Genomic DNA, 21,361 nt, shown 5'->3' on the forward strand with positions numbered 1-21,361 from the left:
TTTAATGCTCAGCCATTAAATAGCAGAGGCTACGCGGGCTGAGCTCCTGACAAACAGGCTATAGCAGACGGACGTCTGTCACACTCCGAACAGACAGATTTACTCGACCTCAAGATCGACTGCGTGTGCCACTTCTACGTAATAGCTTGCTGCCGCACTACAGGAAGAGCGCTCCTACAGGGAGCATTACTGATTAGCTAAGGCTGCCGTATGCAAGAGCTCGTAACGATTTGTCTAAGTTTATTTTTGGAATGTTATTTATTATCATGAAGATGACCATATGTACAGCAGTATTCACAAGTTAACCAAAGACTTACGGGAAGGCTTAATAATACGCGTTTTCTTTCTTTATTATTTTTAGCCCATGATCTGCGCTCGTGAGGAGAAAGCGAAAAAAACGAAGACGCTCCCTAGCTCGATCTCCGGGCTGAGAGGTTTATGAGCAACTCCAACGTAAGGCTCAATATCTGCGTGCCAAAAATAAGGCAGCGGAGGATCTTCTCAACTCGCAATGTTTCGAGCCCAAGATAACCCGGGAAAAGCTCGGCGGCCTTCGGCTGCGGCAGGCGGCCAAGGTGGAGCGGGACGCGGGCTGGTACCAACAGCTCCGGGACAGAAGATAGCCCTACCGCCACCCTCTGTCACCGGAAAAAAACCATCGATGGTAAGTGTAGGGCAGTGATATTTGTAACACGTAAAGTAAGCACGAAGGACCGGTACGTGAGCTACAATTCGCAGTGCTGGCTCAGTGACTATTATGGCATTTTGCTTTTGAGCTAGAGGTAGAGGGCTCGATTCCCTGCCTCGCGGCCGCATTTCACCGGGGGCTAAATGCACAAACGCTCGTGTACTTAAATGCATGGGGAACTACAGAACCTGAGGTTGGCAAAATATATGCGGTCGTCTTTGTTATACGTGTCCCTCCTCGCCCACCGTACAGATTCGAGGCGTTAAACTCCACAATTTAGTTTACTATAAGCGTCCTTACAAACACTTTTAACGAGCCAGTCTTTAAGGCATACTGTTCTACGTGTTCCTTTTTAGACCATCAGGTCTTGCGCCAGTAGAACAGCGTAGAAGAAACAGAACAAGACATCCTATTCTTTCTCAGAGTTTATTCCCACATTTCCTTAGCGCGCGTTGTTGCGGAGCCGAATACACGTGAAATGTTATCTAGATTAGCTCGTATAAAGATTAAGTGCCCCCTCAACCTTTTGTTCGCACTCTTACAAGGGAATGCACCAGAAGGCAGCACGCTGTCACTTATGATGCGGTTCACTGTTCACTTCTGCGCGTTTTCAACGTAGTGATCACGTTTCTTACTCGCTCTCCGGCCACATTTCACGCAACGACAGCTCGGTATTCACAGGAGGCCGGGAAAGCCGTGCGCCAGCCTGCGTTACCTGGCCAGGAACCAAGAAGGCCGAGTGCTGTCAAAGTCTTGGCGACGAAGGAGGCTGTCAAGATGGACAAGGCAGGGGCTGCGGCTGCGGCTCAAAAGGTTCAGGTAAACGAAGAGGAGGAGGAGGAAACAGAGTACTGTTTAATGGTCTGAAAACGGCAGAGATAGGGGGGGGGGGGGGGCAGATAAGGTGATCAGCGCACTTACGATCGATGGAATGCGCCAAATGCTTTCAGGATAAGCTCCACTGAGGCTCTCACAAGGGTCCCCTTAACAGTTTCCATAAAAACGCGCTAAGGACTAGCTACATACGACAGGACTTCGTTTTGAAGACACACAGAACTTTTACGGCGCGTATGTATATACAGGTTGTTTCAGCCAACTTGTGTCAACCATTAAAAGTAACCAGGAGTACGATTACCAACTTAGCATTGTGAACTGTCTTATTAAGTGGCTCAATGTGTACAACCCTGAACTGAGATATGCACTATGGACTGCACAAGTTTTAGAACTGAATGACTGAAGTAGCGTTTCCCATATATTTACAAGCCTCAGTGCTGTTGCACTTAAGCAAACAAGCTCTATCATGTACCATAGTGCTTAAGAAACGCACGTGTGTGGACAGTGAAGCATGGTGTGTATATCAGGGTGCGCTTCACTTAAGCGCTATAGTCGCAATATCAACATCGGTCTACTATCCTCAAATTTTCAACTAACTGCGAAGCTCTTCGATTTACGACCGCGTATGTCGCGCCATGTACCTGTGGCCTCAATTCTCACAGGCACCCCCAAAGGCACCGCCTCTGCCTCCGCCTCTGCCTCCACCTCTGCCTCCGCCTCTGCCTCCGCCTCTGCCTGCGCCTCCGCCTCCGCCTCCGCCTCCGCCTCAGCCTCAGCCTCAGCCTCAGCCACCTACGCTTCCCCGGGACCAGAAGAAGGCACCCCTTGACCAAGTTCCGGTGGCGCAAGTGGCCGTTAAACCCAAAAGTGTGGAGCCGCAACCTCCAGCAAAATTGGCTCAGGTGAAAGCAGAGGCAGCAGCGTTCGCTCTTGATGCAGGAATCAGCACAGCCCGAACTACTCAGATTTATACCGTAGAGAATAACTGCGCGAATACGAAGATAGAGACGTAACACGTGAGGGCACAGAGATAGTGTAAATGATATATCCCAAATTCGCTGCGATAATCATGAACCTACACAATGCTTGTCCTATAGTATTACCTGCTTTCTCTAGAGGTAATAAGGCATGGGGTGGAGGTGTGTTATTTGCCCATTCATTCAAAGAAAGGTTTCACTTTCGTTTATCGTGCTATACCGAAATATTTCTCTGCGAAGTCTAATAAGTTCATGAATCTGCCACACCATTCCTACGTAATTAATGGGGTTATCTCGTTTCAGTATAGTTTCCGTATTATTACTAGAAAAGACGTACGGAATTATTAAACGGCGCACGGAATATTTTATTAGAGTTGCTTGCTTCATTTCCACTTATTGCATCAACGCAAGAGGCTTCTTCCACTAAAGAACCCGCCGGATGATGATACTTGAGAAATCAAGTGGAGTAGGTGAAATAGGGAAAGCAATGAGCTTCCTGTAACCCCAACTTTTCTATGCATGGGACTTGATGAAAAACCATTTTGTCGCAGACAATCCAACTGCCCTCAAGGTGAAACATATCTACAGTAGGAATTTTCACCGAAGACCACGCAATCGTTCACCAAAGTTTTGGCTGAGAGGCGAAATGATGAGCAAATTTAACTGGTTTGCAAATTCCGCGCTCCGAAAACTTGTGCAGTAAGTTGCACATGCATGTCTACGGCCTGCCTTATGTCCAGTGTCTGTATCTGTGAAGAGGTTTGCATCGACTAGCAATAACATGGGCAGGCGTTTGAGCTGTTGCATGGAGGGAGCTGTGGAGCGAGGGCGCTTGTCTGTGTCGTGGCGAACGCGTTTCTATAGCCGCTCACACAGTGGGCACTTTCGTATTCGTTACTGTTGGACCTAATGATAAGCAGACACATTGATAGGTGTTTGCTAGAAATATTACTCCTGTTCAAAACACCGGCGTTTGATTTACGCGCGTTGGCGTCAGTGCAGCCCCTATTTGTGCCCTTAGCTTTCTCCTCACATATCCTGCGTTGGTGGTTCTCATAGAGATTCAGAAACACATCGAATATTGGCGCTGGTTCCATTATAAATATTTATTCTCGCTATAACACTGCGGGAGCGTCATTGCTGTTTGAAATTTGAAGTGATTAAGCTATCTTAACGCTTGTATCCTGAACATATAAAACTACCCAGTCCTTTCTCTTAGTTCTGTTTTGCATGATCTCTTCCGCTTTCTGTCGACAGATCAGAGTAGGCTGAGGGGACAAATTTATTTAGAAATAAATTAAAAGTTAGTTCTGCAGAAGCCTACAAGGTGCAGGAAGGTTCGTGAAAGATAAAATTGTCATCTACCGAGAGCATATCAAAATAAAATAAAGGAAATTCATACGGGTTTCTCATAAAGGAAGTTTTGCAGTTGTAGAGAAGTTCGTCCTGGCCTGGGGATCGAATTCCAGAACAATGCATTTCTGTGCCAGTCGCTCTAGTGTCTGAGCTAGCCAGGAAGCTAGCAGTCTGCAGGGTGAGGCTGCATTGAAGAATACCGGGCGAGGCCGATCACTTCTATGAAACAGAACAATTATTACCAGATGAAGGATTCACGACATTGGAAAAAAAAGTATATTACAACGACAAATAGGTTTATGGAAAAAAAGACAGCTTTCACAAACCTAACTTCAAAGCAGGTTCACGGAATGTGAACCAATGGTCAAAGCATTGTGACCAATAACTTGGTCGCCTTATATAGTTCTCTCTGCGTATACCAATTGTACCATGAAAGATACTGTGAAGACGTTTCAAACGTTGGTGTTTTTTTTTTCGATTGTGGAGCGTTCCTCGCGTTTTATTTTTTTATCATGCCTTGGCTCTCATTTGTGGTAGGTGCTAAGCTTCAAATAAATATATACAATAACATCTTCGTTAACTAGTCTGGCGTGTTGGATAGCCACGGTTATCGATTGGATACTTCAGTGGCTGTTCTTTTCCTGCCCGCTCCCAAGAATGGACACATATTTGCAGACTTTGCAAATAATGTGGCTGCCTGTTGAGTATTGCCCCTCATATACGCGGCCTCGCATGCACAGGAACCCGCAAAGCCCAAGCCACAGCCATCCAGAGACGGCCGTCAAGGGAAGCAGCTGAACGTGGGCGCTCTTCCTCAACCGACACCAGCTGTTAAGAAGCCCGATCATGAAAAGGTTCAGGTCCCTGTTAAAAAGGATGAGGTGAGACAAAACGCTGAAAATTTCACTGTCGTGCTAAGTATGATGGGCGTGTTCGGTTTTCAGGTATATTGGTAAATATCAGGGCACAAAAACCGTGCGAAGGAAGTTATCAAACGAAGTCCCGAATTAAGAACTGTCGGAGGGACCTCCTGTAAAATTAGTATGCAATATCGCTCACAAGATTAGAAAAGATTTGGCTAGACAAAGCAAATAAGTAACAATTGTTTGCGACGCTTTATACAAATCTTCTGCACATAGAAGCATGTTTACACATTTTATACTTCGCATATGATAACATAACTTTCAAAATTAAGAGCAACAAAGGTGCTATACAATGTAGTGCAGGATGGCTGTTGTTTAAACAGACTTAAATATGTATAACTTGAGATAATTATGAAATGAAGTTTGATGAGCTAATGTTCAAATTTGGAGCTTCGATATGATGCTGACTATAATTAAGGAGTAATAATAAACTGTCGGGTTCTACTTGCCAAAACACCGATATATTCATGAGGCACGCCGTAGTAGGGGACTCCTGAGTAATTTTCACCACATGGCGTTCTTTAACATGCACCTAAACCTTTACACATGACCATTCTTGCATTTGGCCTCCAACAAAATGCGGCCACCACTGCCGGGATCAAACCCGTGACCTCGAGCACTGGATTGCAATGTCATTGTGCACTGAGATGCCATCGCGGGAATATTAGTCGGAGGCGAGTTCAAAACAGATTTGCTGGTGAATGGGACGGTTAGTCTTCGTGATAGTTAACAGAAGATGCGTTAGATCGATGGTGTTCAGATTAAAGTCGGGAGACACACTACGGATAAGTTACATACTCTATTGTTTTTAGATAAATGAGAAGGCACCATACTTTGGGAACTATTTGAAACACTTGACAAAAGCCCTTGCACGTGCCTCGATATACAGGGTGTTTCAACGAACACTTTCAAAAATCTTTGAAGTTGCCTGTGGCAGATATCCCAATTCTAGTTAATGAGCTGGTCTACTCGAGGCGGCGTACAATTATGGCACAGAAAATTGAAGTGCAAGATATACTAAATAAATAAAAATTCACTAATTATGTTGTAACTAATTAAATTATGGTCCATATTGCAATTTACAAATTCTAGCCGCGGTGTTCGCAAGGTGGATTAACTTGGAACGAACTTTCAATATGACACCAGCTTCGAGATATAAATTCCCGAACTTTGCGGAGAAATGCATTGGTAATCCAGTTAATTTGTTAACGAAACGTCGTTTCATGCACTGAAGCCCACAAGTAACAAGAACGCCAATGCATTTCTCCGCAAAGTTGGGGAACTTATATCTCGAAACTGGGATCAATCCGCGAATTCTTTCCAAGTGGGTCCGCCTCGCGAAATCCACTGCTAGAATTTGTAAATTGCAATATGGGTGATAGGATAATCAGCTAAAACGTTTATTAGTGAATTCTTGTTAATTAGTCAATTTTGCATTTCAATTTTTTGTGCAAGTAGTGTCCGCCGTTTCGAATAGTCCGGTTCATAAACTAGCATTGAGCTATCTGCCACAGGCAACCTTTAAAAATTTTGGAAGTGTTCGCTGAAAAACCCTGTATGTAAGCTTCACGGACATTAGGGCTTAGCGAATGAAAAAAAAACTTGAACGCTTGAGACCAACGGTTTGGGTTAAAAAATACATTCTGGGGTTTTCAGGCGTCAAAACCACGATAAGATTATGAGGCATGCCATAGTGCGGGCCCCGGATTTCACAACCTGAGGTTCTTTAACGCGCACCCAGTGCACGCTACACAGGTGTTTTTGGGTTTCGTCCACATCAAAATGCGGCCGCCATGACCAGGATTTGATCCCGCGCCCTCTGGCTTAGCGGAGCAAACCAACGATTTGTGTAACACTACAAAAAATATTCTTCAGATCCATCTTACGTTTTGCAATCTGCGTGAAGCGAACCTTTTGGGAAGAAGTTAAACTTTGTAGAGCTAAATGCGATGCGCACAATTGGCTTTATTGCCATCCTATACCTAATGTGTAGTGTCCTGCAATGTCTATGTTTATGCACCGCACAGGACAGCAACTATATTTTGTGCAATATTTAATATTCGTGAACTATGTCGTTAACAAGCTATGCCGAAGTGCAAACAGTAGTTCACGCTAATACATACAGTGAGGCGTCGATGCAGTGATGTAGCGAGGAGGAAATCGATGTTAGTCGACCTAAGAACGCTCGGGAGAGTTGTACGCTGAGGGAAGTGCAACGCGAGAGCTACGTGATGGGGACGCGCGAGAACTACTTGTGCGATTGTAACCTGCTGTGTTCGCAGGTATTCTAGGCTGGTCAGTGACGGTGACTCCAAAAATTTTAAACGACAGCTCCTGTGGCGATGTGACTGTTGGCTTTACACACTTCTTCGTGATGTCTGCTACGACGACGTAATTGTACATGGCTAAGATATGTGATAAACTGAACACGCGGGCATGTGGTGGTCGATACCTGCAGCACCGGCTCCTGATAACCACCTGAACGCTGAGTGTGCGCTCACGGCTCATTGTCTCTGGCCGGCTTGCACTGCGCATGCATAACTCTCGTCGATAGCGCATGTGATTATCGTGAGACGGCGCTGCAGATATTGTACGGCCATGCACTCGACCGCACCTTCCTGTTAACGTATCTGAGTCCCGTATGCATTTTTACATGTGCAATGGTGAGCCATATGAGCGGCAACGACAAATTTCTTCTCTAGAAACAATTACTAGTGATCTGCGAATTCAAATATCGCATTTTAGCACGAATCAGCTAGTTCTCTCTTTATCGTTTAGCGCTACTGAGTACTTTTGTTCTGGAAATATGAGCTTAGTCGAAATTAAATTATGCGGTTTTACATGACAAAACCAAGGTCTGCTTATGAGGCACGCCGTAGTGTGGGACTACGATTTGATTTGGACTGCGTGGGCTTCCTTAACGTGCACCTTCTGCACGGTACACGGACGTACTTTCATTTGGCCTCCGCCGAAATGCGGCCGCCGCCGCCGGCATTCGATCCTCCAACCTCCTGCTTAGAAACGCAACGTCAATGCCACTTAGCAACCAAGGCGGGTGAATATGTATTTAGCTACTACACCACTCTGAAAGCAACATCTTTGTTATCTTTAATATTGATCGAAGGGGTACCTCACTCTTAAAGAAAACTAATTATATCTCGCTTATAGTTAAAACAACAAGATTTTGGCTGATTGGCCAGAGCATCGGCCTGTTCCGCACGGGAAACTGAGGTTCGATCGCATAAATTGGACACGCGTTTCTTTCTTTAATTTTCTGTGAGCAAGCGTTTTGGCAAGACATGACCAGTAGCAGCAGCTGCAACCAGGGTAATCAAAGTCAGGGTGGTTTTACTCAAAAAGCGTCGCTTTAAAACTCGCATGTGATCACCTTCACGTGGGACATGACTTTGACGTCACTCCGTCGTGCCGCGAAGGCGCCTGGCGTCTCTTGTGTGACGAGGACTGCATCTTGCCGCTCCACGAAGTGGGGCACGGAAACGGCGGTGAATCTGTCGAACGCGCCGCGCACCGTTTCCAGTACCGCACAGTTCGCCGAAGCCTCCCCGAGCAAGGCACGTGGTATTTACTGCCATTCGGCCCAACTCACCTGTGCGGTTCAGGGCCCGATTGCGCTCAGTCCGCACTACCATCCACCCACCTTCCGAACATGTCGGGTGGCTGGCACGAGTCGCAAACAGCTGCACAAATTTCAGTGCACTTTTGTGAAATGTTTGCAGCTCTGCGCGACTCCTGCAGTTAGCCGCACGCGTGCGGAAGACGGGTGCGGAAGGCCGTGCGGATTTCACACAAGTTTGGCCTTATAAAGGAGGCCCTTTTTATGGGCTTAAGCGGGTGATTTAGAGACACAACAAAACACTCTTAAGAGTGTAATTTTCCCACGCTGTGTAGTACAGTGCTTTCGAGAAATCTTGCGCTGATCTTAGATCAATGCAACGTACCATAATTGAATGTAATATCAGGACTCCACGGGGAAAAAACGCGATGAAGGGGCTGGTGCACTACAAAAGCTATATAGAGATTTAGGCAAAGTGGTGTCAGATATCCTGTTTCCTCGAGGCACGTGTAAAACAAAGAGAGGGCTATGTTACGTACGCAGCTCGAATATTACTAAACAGGCAGTCACAAATCATGCAGTTGTCTCTTGAATCAGGCATGTGTCGCACTGACAAAACGCGGTGAGAGCGCCGCTGCGTCCACCTCTTTTTTCGTCTGTGTATATCGCAAGTCAAGGAACATTATGCGTCATGCCGCCACTTCTCTTTCTGACTCGCGAAGTTCGTCGTGAAAGTTTGCACCAAGCATACCTGGGCTTAGTCGGCGTTCGAGTTTTATATGCAAGACCGCGGTTTGCTTTGCCTGCACTTACGAATGTCGCGACTTTGTGCCTCCACAGGGTATCCCATGTGAGCATGACAATGAGGAATGTGCTCAGATAGGTCCTCGCTTCACGATGACTGAGGCTTCTGCAACGGCGAAAGAAAAACTGTTAGAATTTCTGCATATCTAACACTTCTTGGAACATATGTTAAGCGAAGCTTCCGTAAAGCGGTTGGTTGCATGTTCTGTAAATATGTACATCTTCCACTCTGCGTTTCACAACGTGACCGCGCTATACTGTCTCCCGCATTGGCCCTGCTTCTATTATGGCCACACCGGGATAGGCCCAATTTACTATTTTATTGTCGCCACGATCGACTCACTATATTCAGATAGAAATTCCGAAGAAGAAAACATACCAGTATTCGCTTTAATAAAGAAATTATGCGCTCGAAGGCGCATGTTTGTTATAGTAAGAATATTTAGGCACCTTGTCTTGTTTCATTGCTCAACTGCTTACAGAACAGAGCCGGTCACCAGAAAACCAGCCACGCCAGCGCGAATGTCTATACATAAGCTGATTCATTACATGCGTGCTGTATTGTGTGTGAGCCATACGGCAAACAGTAGCAGAAGCGATGGTCAGCAAAGTCCGCGAGGGTTCGCAAAGCAAGCATTCGCTTTCAAATGTCCTCAGTCAAGGTCTCTTCAAAGGACACCGGAGGCTCTCGTGGGACGATGCGAGCTTCCTTTCAGAGTGGCCGCGGCACTACATTCGTCATTCTCTTGTCAAGTTCTTGGCCTCGGATTCCTCGATCATGTGATAGAAGGTCGCGATGTCCCCTGTTGCGTAATCCACGTTAAGTGCTCTCTCGTCCGAGCTGGATCCACGGTGCTGATGGGAGCACTCTTTCCGTGATTAGGTATTGGTGATTTCGCCCTTGCTTCCAACAACTCCAGTAACAACTGTTAAGCAACAGAGACGGCCTTTCAGGCTGATCGCTGGTGTTTCACCTTTGAACACTCCTGCGTTTCTCTTTCAACTGGTCAACTGATCAGAAACCACCTTCGTTCCTCTCATGTTCACCCTGCATTGATGTTTCCCGTAATTTAGCCCTTGACCTATTTCAATCCGCGACATCTTCCTATGCCTATTGCTGCGAATTGCATCAGCAGTTTTCATTTTGTAAGTGTTTGTCAGCGCGAGCGTATTGCCCGTTGTTTTTTCCAAAACACGGGGGTAGACGGCAGGGCTTTACATGTCCGCGCCACGCACGCAACGCACCATGCGGAGCGTGTGCCGAGATAGCTCAGTGCGCTTAATGGGATTTGGTGCATGATAGCCCGGTGATTAGTGCGACCAGCTCCCATCGTCATCTTGTCACACTCTATTTACACAGTGGCAGTGGTTCAGTATAGCTTATTATCCTCTCCGCCATGAAGTCCACTTCGGGTGACTGATACCAGACAAGCCACGGAATTTACTACTAATTGTACTAGAAGAAACGCTGGCGCTGCGATTGTTCCCCTGCCATGGGAATGATAGTTAGTTCATGGATTTGTCTTATCTTCGTGCTTGTGGCTTCATACGTTCTTACGGCTTTGTTTAATGAACTTTGTCTGTCTTTCTCGACCCAAATTCTGATGCAGTCGTATATTTACAAGCGCTGAAGTCAATAAGACTTTGGGCGCAAATATTGCAATATTTTGTGGAAATTTAACAATGCAGAATGTCACAAATGTGTTTGAAGCAAACAGAGATGTTTAGGCACACTCATTTACTAACCATCATTCCCACGCTCGCTGAACTACCATGCTTGCAGCTCCCATAGACACTAGCGCCACTGTTGCCTCTAGTAGAAACTCTGCGAGGCCAACTGCCACGGCGCCAATCGCAGCCGGCACTGGCAGCTTCGGTTGCATTTGCAAGACAGCTTTTCGCCGTAAAACTAGATGTAGCAACCTCACGCTTTGATTCCCCTACTGGAATAAACACAGTGGCATCTTGATACACGGCGTTAATCAAACTGTTTTCTGTTTTCCTTCTGCCAGCAGCTGTCGGAACACAGCTTCGCCAAGTCACGTCTTTCAACACTCGGTACGCGCAAGATGTACCACTTCCAAGATCCACCGTTGCCGAAGGTTAGTTGCCTTCTCTTAGAATAACGATGTCATCAGTGTATACAGCTGGGTGGCATTAATTGTAGCCCACAAACGACAGCACTACAATTTCCTCCTTTCTCACGAGAAACCCATCAGAGACAAGAATGCAGCAAGTAACTACGGCATTTACACCGTGTAATTAATCGAAGTGGCCATTAAATGCAAAACCTGGGTGCGAAGTAGTAAGCGATTTAGCTATAAGTCATCTATACCTGTCTTCCTTATATACGTACAGTTCAGGCATAGTATGTATACATGCGTCGCAGCTAGCCATGGTTTAAATAGAAACAAAGCCCCCGGTCCGAATGATCCAATTTCATATTATCAGCAACTTCCTGGGGAAGCGTCCTGCATATTTATGTTCCTAAATTAGCACTGAATAATTAACAAACATAATAAATATGACAACCACAGTGTCAACCCAACGTTCGTAGAGCGCAAATGAAAGCACCATTTCCAGTTGTTGGCAGCGCGGCATTATTTGTGTAGTTCTTTTCTACGTGCCTAAAAAAAAAAGCCGCTGTTGCTTGCCATCGGCGGATTTTCAAAGGTTCCGAGGACTTTTATGCACAGGAAAAGAAGCTACACAAACAACAACACGTCGCAAACAACACAAAAGTGACGTGTTTAGATGCGCTTTACAAACCTTGCATTGACAATGGGTCCGTAAGCGTAATAAGTAAAAAAAAAAAAAATCCAGCCCGCCGTGGTTGCTCAGTGGCTATGGTGTTAGGCTGCTGAGCACGAGGCCGCGGGATTGAATCCCGGCCACGGCGGCCGCATTTCGATGGGGGCGAAATGCGAAAACACCCGTGTACTTAGATTTAGGTGCACGTTAAAGAACCCCAGGTGGTCGAAATTTCCGGAGTCCTCCACTACGGCGTGCCTCATAATCAGAAAGTGGTTTTGGCACGTAAAACCCCATAATTTATTTATTTTTTAAATCCATTGAGTTAATTATCAGCTACTATACAGGGTATTGGGAAGAGCACCAAAAGTACTGAGGTTTCTGCAAGAGATTGCTAAAAACATAGTTGGATCCATCCACACAGAAGACTGTGCTTCTTTCTTTTTCTTCTTCTTTTTTCTTTACCATTGTTCATGTTAGCTGGCACACCTCGTATACAGCAATGCGCATCAAAACTTCTTATTCTGTGGTTGTCGCACCGACACCGCATTGATCGCAGGCGGTGCACATTGCCGTGGTTCTGCTCTTGCTGGCAATCCTGACCGTGGCGCTGTTCCTCGGCTACGACGTGTACCACTCATTCGCGCATATTCCGCGTCGATCGAACGTTACAGCGAGAAGCCCGGTGCCGATCACGACCACGCCGCTACCGACGCCCTTCTTCATGCGATAGCACCTCTCGAGATGCGTTCCACGGAAGGCTGTCTATGGCATTCGAAAAAAAAATCTTTTGACTCGTGTGACTTATTCCGTGCTTTTTTTCCCTATCGTCAACTTAAGGGCGTTCTTGCTCATGATTTCTAAATTGCAGTTTCCTCGCTCAGTCAATGAAATCATTACAATGGAACAATGCGAATCCCGAGAATGCCCGTTCCTTTGTTGAGTTGATTTCCCTGCTTCAGACAATGCGCTACTGACAGGAACAGCCACTAAGGCGATTAAGGTCTCAGTCTCGCCTGTCAGCTTGTTTGTTGACTCACAGCAAGCTTTCTCTCACAACACGACGAAACACTCGTGTGCGCAGGCTTTCATCCCGACGCAGACATGCGCCAGGACAGCTCGGTAATGCCGAGGACTGGGGTCACTATATTCCTTCACTATATTCCGTCACAGCGTTACTGGGGTCACTATATTCCGTTCCATGCATAGCATCAACGCTGAGGAGGCTAGAGAGAGTTCTTGCAGTGGCTTCGTTGGCCCTTGACTATAGTTCTGTTTTTTTAACGCTGTTGTGCGCAACTGCTGTACGCAACAAAACATTTTTATCCTTAGAAACGCACTGTTGTATACGGCTGCTAATGGGCTGTTTTAGAGCGCTTTTATTTTTGTTGTTCTTTCCGGAATTTTTTATTTGCAGCCCATCGCAAGAAGCCTCACGTGCATGCTCGCTCGAGCGAAGGCTGTTTGCGCGCAAAGAAGCATGGACGTAACGCGCAGAGTGATAACCTTTCTTGACCGAAATTCTTGCGTAGCTTCCACAGCGTTGACTGCTATCTATGGAACGGAGTATAGTTCGCTGATCGTCAGCTCGTTGTAATTTTTTTATTTTGAAAGAAAAATGTATGTTTGATTTTGTTCCATCGGTGTCAACGCCACCGATGTTGAATGTCGCCAGCCGACGCCTGTTACGTTGGTTCTGTCAATGCAACGCTGCTGATAGAATAAACTTCGTTATGATGACATTCTACCTCTGCGCATGCGCCAACGTACCTTTTCTATGTATGATATTTTGCTCTTGTGCTGGTGCTGTACGTATGTTTACTTTCATTCTGCCACTGCATGCGCAACCGCAGCTCTGACGACAAAGCTGATTTTTGGAAAAATGCTTCCCCCCGCGGGTGCCGGTAATGAATAGTTCTTCAGGAGACGGAGTGCACCTGGCTTGTTATAGCAAAGTCACAAGCTCTCTTTCAATGACCATTGAATCCAAATGTACTAGAAACGCGCATGCCTAATTGGCTCCTTTGCGCGAGACCGCGGAAGGAATCCAATGGGGCTTGCGCATTTCAATGGTGAATGATTTCAATCGTCATTAAAAACGAGCGTGTGACTACGGTATTACAGCGTTGGTTATCGGTTTCCTTTCATGGCAGGATAGCGTTGCCCCCCGTATTCTTGCACGTTCCTTCCCTTGACATGGTGCCTTGACTTCGGCGAGCAAACGACTGCGCCATTTAGTACGGGTAGTCACTAACGTTGTTGATAATAGAGCAACCAGGTCGCTGCCCAAAATAGTTCACATACATAGCGACAAGTCGCTAACTAATGATCATGATCACTATGGGGAATTTTGCCCTGTATGAATTGTTCCTTCGTGGGTTCCCTACGTCTATACGAAAACTGTACATTATCTCCCATGGTGATGACTCAGCTGTAGAAATGTGACAAAGAGCACTGACTCATTAATAAGCGCTTCGCTGTCTTTGGAAGTAGGGACAAGTGGAGGTGAATGTATCCCGCTCGGTAATAAATGTAGAATATGAATTCGACAGCGGCGTATCGCGTCGCATTCCTATAGCGCATCACAACCATGCAATGCGCTATAGGTAATCTGCCATGAAACACGAATTGCGTTAATTTGCCAGAAAAGAGTAGATTAAAACACGTAATTCGACTCCCGCGGAGCATGCCAACGCTGTCCCATAAGTATTAGCGTAATACGCTAAGAAATGCAATATGCTACGGTAACAGTAATGTAAACGAGGTTACGTTTCTAGTACACTTAGCCATGTGTTTGGCTCCTGACGCGCTGACACTTCCGGCGCTAGTCACATGAAATTTCACGAAAGTAAAAGTGTCACCCAAATTGGCTGTCCGGGAATACGGCCCCAGCGTCGACAAAGTCAACGAAAACAAGTTTGCCGTAGATTGGGTTCTTTACAACAATTTTTCACGTCTACACCTTCATTCTCGCTGCATTCAATCCACCTCACAAAAGTGAGCTCTTGGCGACAGATGCGCGCTAACAAGATTGCTAGCCCGCGCAGGCTGCACCACGGAAGGAAAATGTTTAGGAAAACGCGGTGAGCGGCGAAAGCTTTTGCAGCGAGATCGCGCTATTGCCTCGATGAAGCTTGTCGTTTCCAGCTGTCGCCGCTGTCCGTAGGACATGGCGTCGTTTAATTTCGCGCCTTGTGGAAAACCGCAAGATATGCAGATAGCGATCTGTTTACCTTGATCTGGCAGCTGTTGTCAACGCACGGCTCAAAGAAACCACGCTTTTGATTAAGTGATTGTGCTCTTCCTTGGAGAATTCTGGTTCTTCTCTGTTTGTTTATTTATTTAGCAATATTTTGTAAATTTACTTTGTGAATTTAGCAATTTTACAATCATAAGCTTGAAACTATGCCTATATATACACACAAAAATATTTCACCCCAGAACGCCCGAACACCATTTAACACCGGGTTGTTCAAATTGAATTAGGCATCAGCAAATAAAAATAAATGAAGCTGCGCACCTTCATTGCCGCCCCAGCAGTGCATTTTCATACAAGAAAACCGAGTGGTATTTGGATTAACAATTATTTAGTTGAGCAATTAGTTATTTGCAATTCCTTTGCTTAGCTGTTTGTACCTGAAACTTCACTCCAGCAATCAAAAATGCTACTATGGTTTTTACGCGAAGTCTTTCGCGCCTGAATCAGGATATTGAAGTATCAAACTCAGCGTATCAAAGAAGGTACGTCAGACTTCTACGAATTAATTAGAGTTCTCGCATTCGAATTTTATTAGACACTGTCTCCTATATAAGAAAAGAAGCTTTACGCAGGGGGTAAGTAGAGTGCGAAATACAGAATGAAAGCAGAGACGACGTATACAGTGCTATGTTAGCTCTATTAGCGCTGTGTTCGTCGTCTCCGCATCGTTAGCGCTGTGTGCGTCATCTCTGCTTTCGTCCTGTATTTCGCGCTCTACTTACCCCCTTCGTCATGAACCGACCAGCCCAATGCAGCACGCTCCACCTTATACATAACCTGCACCAGCAGCCCGCCTTCCAGTCCAATTCACACACACGCACACATACAAGCTGCTGGCCAACAACGCCGAAGCGCTTCCTTCTTAATGCTGACCCTCGTGCGAACACAAAGCAGCTCACAAATCTATTTACGTCATTCTAGACATAAGTCGGCAAACTCACTGATGAGTCGACTCACTTAGACCAACCCGTGAGTATGAGTCCCACTAAGCCCGGCTGAGTAGATATCTTCCGATATTCACTCCAAGTGAGCCCGGCTGACTAGAATTTTGATGAACCTGAGCCCGAGTGAGCCCGACAGAGTATACTTTATAGGGACAGCCATTATATGGACACTGCAGACGCATTTTTGCCGTTGACGTCGCCGTGAGGTTGTCTATACCTGTGTCCAATGGCGATAAAACCATCGCTGAGCGCCGTAGGCTGTATGTGCGAGTGAAAGCATGCGAGCGTGAGCCGGCGATTGTGGCTCAATCTCGCGCGCCCAAGAAAGGAAAGCGTGGAGAGAGAGTAAAACATCTTTGTGCGCGCCATCTTCCGTCGCGCGCAAGGCTTTCGGGGAGAGGCAGGGTTCTACTCCGGGCGGCCGCACGCACCCGCCCGGGCCGCTGTATCTTCAAAGCCGTCAGAGACCGCCGTGCGACGTGTTTTCGCGGCTTGGTGCGCGTTGATGCGAGAGACAGCACGAATGTCAATTAGCTCGCTGCTGCAGCTGTGCATCCCGACTCCAGTGTTTTGAGTGCTCAAGAGATCAGGCAAAACGCTGGACTAAGCAAGCGCAGCAGCAGCGAGCGAAATAACCGTCGAGCTGCCTGTCTCCCACGCCCGAAACGTGGGACAAGGTGCTTCAGGGCTCTCGACTCGAAGTACAACTCTGGGCCATGCAACGAGTCGAGGCGGTGGCAGCGAGGCACCACCTGACGACCATTTCTCCGTGAAATTTATTTTCACATTAATAATGTTGTTTCTCCCTCTCCCTAGCGTTTTGATAGCGAGTGTCCCCAGTCATCGAGCGAGATGAGTTCATGTTTGCTTTTGCGCGCGTAACACCATACTTAATTTAGTTGGTGTGCCTATGTTTACGAGTTTACAAGGCAGAAGCAGCTACTATCCTTACTTTGTATAGCTGTCCACTAATTTGCTATCGCAATCTATGCTTAGCCTTTAGGGCCAAACTGCAACTTCTTTGGTGAGTCCAAGTCTGTGTGAGCCAGGCTGAGTAAAATTCTGAGACTGAGTGCGGGCGAGCCTTGCTGAGCAAAATTCTGAGATTGAGACCGATTGATCCCGGCTGTGTACATCTTTGTTTTCTCAGAGTGAGTCCGAGTGAGCCCGGCTGAGTAGAATTTGGTGAGCCTGGGTCCTAGGGAACCCGACTGAGTGGAATCATCGTGAGGTTGAGTACGAGGGAGCCCGGTTAAGTGGCTTTCTCTTGAGCTGGAGTCCCAGTGAGCCCTACGCAAAAAGTATATTTTAAGAGTGAGTCTAAGTCAGTTCTGTTTATTTTTCTGACCTGTGAATTCCCGAGCAGCCAACATTAAATTTCCTGAAAATAATTGAGAGAGATCTCTGGCGCTAGGAAAGCTGCAAGTATGATGGCTTTGCCAGCAAAGAGGTATTATGGGTAGCACCCGAAATTGCCTAAATTTTGCCCTTCTGGTTTTTAAAAGGCTTTGTGACTTAACAAACCGATAAATTCCAACAAACTAATGCGTAGTAAATGCAAGAACGTGAGCTGCTTACACATGTGGGCACATATTATTTGCACTGCGGTGTTTGTAAAACAAGTGCTTCGAATTTTAGAAGGATAAAACGCAATAGATAACGTAGCAAGGGTGTTTCAAGTAAGAAACACGCAGACTTCATGTACTGACCTCTATTCCCATGGTAAATGGCCGATAATAGCAATAGAGTCACATGTAGTAGGCCTAAATTATATAGGAAACTCTGTGGCAGTCTGGACTTGTACCCGTCGCTTTTGTTTCTCGAAACAAATAGTGCGTTGGTTGTACAGCGAAATCGGCCCCATCATCGGTACCAGCGAGCCACTGGAATGTTGTGGCTGCCTCTTGAAAAGTGCGCCGCTGTTCCCGTCGTTTCTCTTTTTCTTCTTTTTTCTCGCTGTGCGCGACACCACCTAGGAACGACGCAGAGAAACTAATAGTTATAAATGGCAGTAGTCGCACGTGCTACTATTTGAAAACATGTTTGAGCTTCAGAATAAAAGAAATATATTTTTTAGATAAAGATTTTGTTCATTGGAAGACGAGAAACATTTTGATTTGTAGTATACTGCCTGCAAGCAGACGACAAACGAGGGAAGTGAACTTCCGGGGAGTTCACCGCTTGCCGATTGGCTGCTCTCTCCGCCCCGTTCTCAGAAATTTTGCATACTGCCACTTTGTGACGTTGCAGCAACCGAACAGAACGCGTATCGAACAAAGATCTCCGATCGCGCCCGTGCCTTCATTCGGCAAGCTCACGAGTTATTTGAGCTCGATGCCTGAAAATGAACTCTGTTCCTTTGAAAACAGAATAGCAACCGCAATTTCTTAAATATGAATATGTTCTCAAGAAATCGCGTAACCACTTTGTAGCCTTAGTGTTGAATGAAAAAAAAACATTTCTATTGTTAGTGAAGCGCTGTCATGTCTGCTTTTCTGTTCTGTTCTGTATATGTACCAAAGCGCTTCAAAAATCTCTTCACCGTGCGCAATAACTTCTATTTGCTGCGAAGCTGTGGGTTTCTACAATAGTTTTCTTTCGATAGCAATGAAGGTCGGCGGCAATAAAAGCAAACGGCGGCGTACGACGGCGTGGTCAGCATCAAATGTCAAAGAACAGCCAACAACGCAGTCATAATCATAGCCTCGAAGTGACAGCATGGGATGGTGCAAGATACGCCGTGTACCAGAACATCATCGAGAACGCACGCCAGCATCGGTCACGAGCTATCACAGTCAGTAACGCAGCTCTACCAAGACGTCAGAATGCGCAGCCAGACGCCAGCGTCGTAGCCGGCGCCGCATGCAGGATCATGCACCGAATATAACCGAGAGTATAGAAGTACTAAGCTCGGGTATAGTGAAGCTGTTGACCCCGCAAAGTCTAAGGCATAACGATGGAGTTACATAGGATATTGTGAAGCGTTTGCAAATCAATGCGTAGATTTCGGGCAGTGACAAAACAGACACCTGTGACTTCAGAAGGCTCTGAAGACTCGCGTATAGCGATTTGCTGCCGTGCAGTTGCTCGGATTGGCTCACATCGGCGAAAGGTTTCTTCTAATTGATGAACGACCAATTGCTACTACTATAATGATATAGGTATATGCAGGCCCGTTGCCCTGAGTGCAACATTGTGGTTGCCCCAACCATTCAATACCTGCTCTGAAACTATTTTGTCAAGATCTCATCGTGTAATCAGCAAACAACGAACCCTCTGGAACTTCCCCAAGTTACAAGTCGGGGCTAGCCGAGAGCTTTGAGGAACAGATCCATTCCACTGAAGATATAGTCTTTCTTAATATTCATGTCTCTAGCCTGACCATTTGCACGTATTTTCCTCGCCTGTTCACGAGGTACTGTTGCAAGATCTCGTGAACAGCTACCATCATCAACCTGTTGCAGACCTATGGCCTCTGTCCCCAAAGGTGGCATAAGAATTGATTGGTTGTAACATCCTAAATGGCCACTCGGGCTTTCTCTTAGATTGAGTCTGAGTGAGCCCGGCTGACTAGAAATATTCTGTGATTTGAGGCCCAGCCCCCTTAAAAAAGTAGACAGATTTTTCCACATTTGGTTTTTTTGCATTAACGGAAAGTTCTGGACCTTGAAACACTAATATAGATACTGTCAAACCTTAGAGTTCCCTCAATAATTTACTATAGCAGTCTCTCAGCTAGACTTATAGCTAGATAATTACGTGTAATTAGTTAATTGTAATTTTGGCAACCTTGTAATTTAACGATTATTTTGTTTACTCGTAACATTCACTGTGATTCAAATACTATTTTTCCAGTAACCAATTACACGTAACCAGTTACTTTATTGACGAGACAAGACGTGACAAACGACGCCACTGAGAACCTGAATTTAGTGAACTACAGCAGAATGCCCGAGACCGGGCCTCGCAGCAGCTTCGTGAATGCGCGTGTTCAAACTGGCAAACCCCCGGACGCTCAGAATTTGTTTCCTCATCTTAAGGCCCCGCCAAGATGTTCCCCGATTATTTTAAAAGCTGCTGCTAGGTCTCATGGCGAAAGCGACTTTATTTATTTATTTACTTATTTGGGCAAAACAAATACTACGTTTACCCGCAAGGTAAGGCAAAAGGAGGGCGTAATCCTCCTGACTAAGGCATTTACCTCGCTGGAGCAGCAGAGGTAGCAGTTTACTAAAAATACAAAATACAACTAATAATACAGAAAACATCAAAACTATCCGCAGCGAAATTTTAAACACATTGAAAAGCATCAACTGTTTGCAAAATAGCAAGTAAATAAATAAATACAGCACTGCAAAAAAATAAAAACATTCTGTCTCTACCAATAGTTGTACATTCAGAATATAACATTTACAAAGTCATTATTGACATCAAACAATTTAAAACTTCATTAACATTCGGTATACATGCTGGGATCAGAAAATAGTATGTTTTGTATTGCATGTTTAAATTTGTGAATTTTTCTACAATATATAGCTTCGTCAACAGTGTTAGGGTACGTATTACATAAACACATAATTTCATATTCGATCGTTAGCGTGCCGTATTTTGCCCTTGGTTTCTTTGTTGCAATTGAAGTGCGACGTAGGCTGTATCCTATGTCCCTACACAGGTAATGGTTTGAAAATATTTAAGTGGACGTTACTTAGGACGTCAGTGCCAGGAAATTACATAGGGATGACTTCTTCCGGTTTTCATTGGCCCAAGCAGGAGCGCTTTCTCCAAGCGCCACAGCAGCAATGAAGCTCTGCGCTTCATAGAGGACCCACATGCTGGGTAAACACAAAAATGTGCGCAAGATCCGTATACGTAACAACGCCGCCCTGATCCTCAGCGCACACATTGTGCAAACTGACTAACCTCCCTGTCTTTCTCTCTACTTTTTCCTCCTCGAGCAAGTTTTCAGGGTCGTTGGTGATGACTTCACAATAAAAGCGAGGGACGATGACCAAGGAAATCTTTTAAAAGCAATTGTTGAGCAGATAAGCAATGTATGAAGAGCTGCAGAAGACGCACTGAAAACGGCCGAGCCAGCTCTTTCTGTTTAGTGTGTCCATGAATTGATATTAAAAATTAATTGAAAGTAACGTAAAAGTAATCGAGTAGTATGCCCTCCTCAATTAATTTCAATGACAATGATAATGACAATGATGTTTATTTGCATCAGTAATCAGTACATGACGCGAGGGGC

The 21,361-nt window shown here is 45.7% G+C and overlaps 1 protein-coding gene and 1 long non-coding RNA gene across 3 annotated transcripts in view; one reads left to right on the forward strand and one right to left on the reverse strand.

Moving 5' to 3' along the window:
* LOC140213145 (uncharacterized) overlaps positions 1-21,361 on the reverse strand; it is a 59,468-nt gene that overhangs the window by 20,781 nt on the left and 17,326 nt on the right. The gene's annotated exons all lie outside the window — the stretch shown is intronic.
* LOC126527078 (uncharacterized) lies at positions 416-12,707 on the forward strand. 2 transcript variants are annotated; one of them, XM_055068366.2, is made up of 6 exons: positions 416-664; positions 1,370-1,507; positions 2,185-2,424; positions 4,596-4,736; positions 11,169-11,258; positions 12,467-12,707. In XM_055068366.2, the coding sequence occupies exons 1-6, from the start codon at positions 512-514 to the stop codon at positions 12,638-12,640; spliced, it is 936 nt and encodes a 311-aa protein (XP_054924341.1). In that variant the 5' UTR covers positions 416-511; the 3' UTR covers positions 12,641-12,707. The 2 variants fall into 2 exon arrangements, with proteins under 2 accessions (XP_054924341.1, XP_054924342.1); XM_055068367.2 differs by having other exon boundaries at positions 11,172-11,258.

The sequence above is a fragment of the Dermacentor andersoni genome, chromosome 9, assembly GCF_023375885.2.
Source record: "Dermacentor andersoni chromosome 9, qqDerAnde1_hic_scaffold, whole genome shotgun sequence".
NCBI classification, from domain to species: Eukaryota; Metazoa; Arthropoda; class Arachnida; order Ixodida; family Ixodidae; genus Dermacentor; species Dermacentor andersoni.